At 55.1% G+C, this 926-nt stretch overlaps 1 protein-coding gene across 1 annotated transcript in view; it reads left to right on the top strand.

Annotated features, from left to right (window-relative positions):
* The window catches only part of POLR3D (polymerase (RNA) III (DNA directed) polypeptide D, 44kDa), a gene marked incomplete at its 5' end in the record, with an annotated part of 3,228 nt that extends 2,312 nt beyond the window's left edge, over positions 1-916 (top strand). Inside the window, 2 exons of the mRNA XM_008582052.1 lie at positions 59-211; positions 381-916. Coding sequence (XP_008580274.1) covers positions 59-211; positions 381-503 — 276 coding nt within the window. The remainder of the gene's footprint in view (positions 1-58; positions 212-380) is intronic.
* Positions 917-926: the final 10 nt, after the last annotated feature.

Genomic DNA, 926 nt, shown 5'->3' with positions numbered 1-926 from the left:
GTGAAAGGTCAAGGGAAGCGCTCCTTGCTCAGTTTCCACCCCCTGATTTTCTCCACAGGAAGCCAGACTGGCAGAGAATGTTTGCACCCTGGCTGACCTGACGGAGGGTCAGGTTGGCAAGCTGCTCATCCGCAAGTCAGGAAGGGTGCAGCTCCTCCTGGGCAAGGTGACTCTGGATGTGACCATGGGAACTGCCTGCTCTTTCCTGCAGGTGAGAGCCTTGGAGGGTCAGAGGGAGGCTCTTTAAGGAGTGGAGGAGTATTGAGGAACCCATGCTGAGTAAGGGAGAGGGACCTTTGGGAGTGTCACCTTCAGATGCATAGGACTGAATGCTGGGGCATGTGATGGTGGTTCTCATCGCTGTCTCTGTTGATTGGCAGGAGCTGGTGTCCGTGGGCCTTGGAGACAGTAGGACAGGGGAGATGACAGTCCTAGGACATGTGAAGCACAAGCTCGTATGTTCCCCCAATTTTGAATCCCTCTTGGATCACAAACACCGGTAAAATGAGCAGATGGAGGAGGATGGTGACTGTGCCCATGGCTGCTGCCTGCTCTGGATATTCTCGATTCTGTGCGACCCAGAAGGGGCCTGCTTAGCCCACTCACTCCAGCCTTTGGCAGCCGTTGTCCCAGTTCCCCCGCCACCAGGACCCATGCAGCTGCCTCCCACAGCAGCTGTGAATGGTACAATGACCTTCCCACAGCATGGATGTGGCATCATCGCTGCTGGAGACTTGTCCCTTTTATTTATTTTTATATTTATGTCTTAATCTCTTCAACTGCCTGTATCCTCCCAAGGTGGGGAGGGAGGGTCTGTGGGGAAGCACAGGCCCCTTCTCCTGGTGACCCTCGTCCATGGTGGCCAGAAGTTAAGGGCTGCTGCTTTTGCTTGTGCCTCCTTCTTCCTCCTGGGGCAGCGTAGGAGA

The sequence above is a fragment of the Galeopterus variegatus genome, unplaced genomic scaffold, assembly GCF_000696425.1.
Source record: "Galeopterus variegatus unplaced genomic scaffold, G_variegatus-3.0.2 Scaffold2506, whole genome shotgun sequence".
Taxonomy (NCBI): Eukaryota; Metazoa; Chordata; class Mammalia; order Dermoptera; family Cynocephalidae; genus Galeopterus; species Galeopterus variegatus.
Note: the sequence above shows the minus strand (reverse complement) of the source record. Positions and strands in the feature narration are given on the sequence as shown.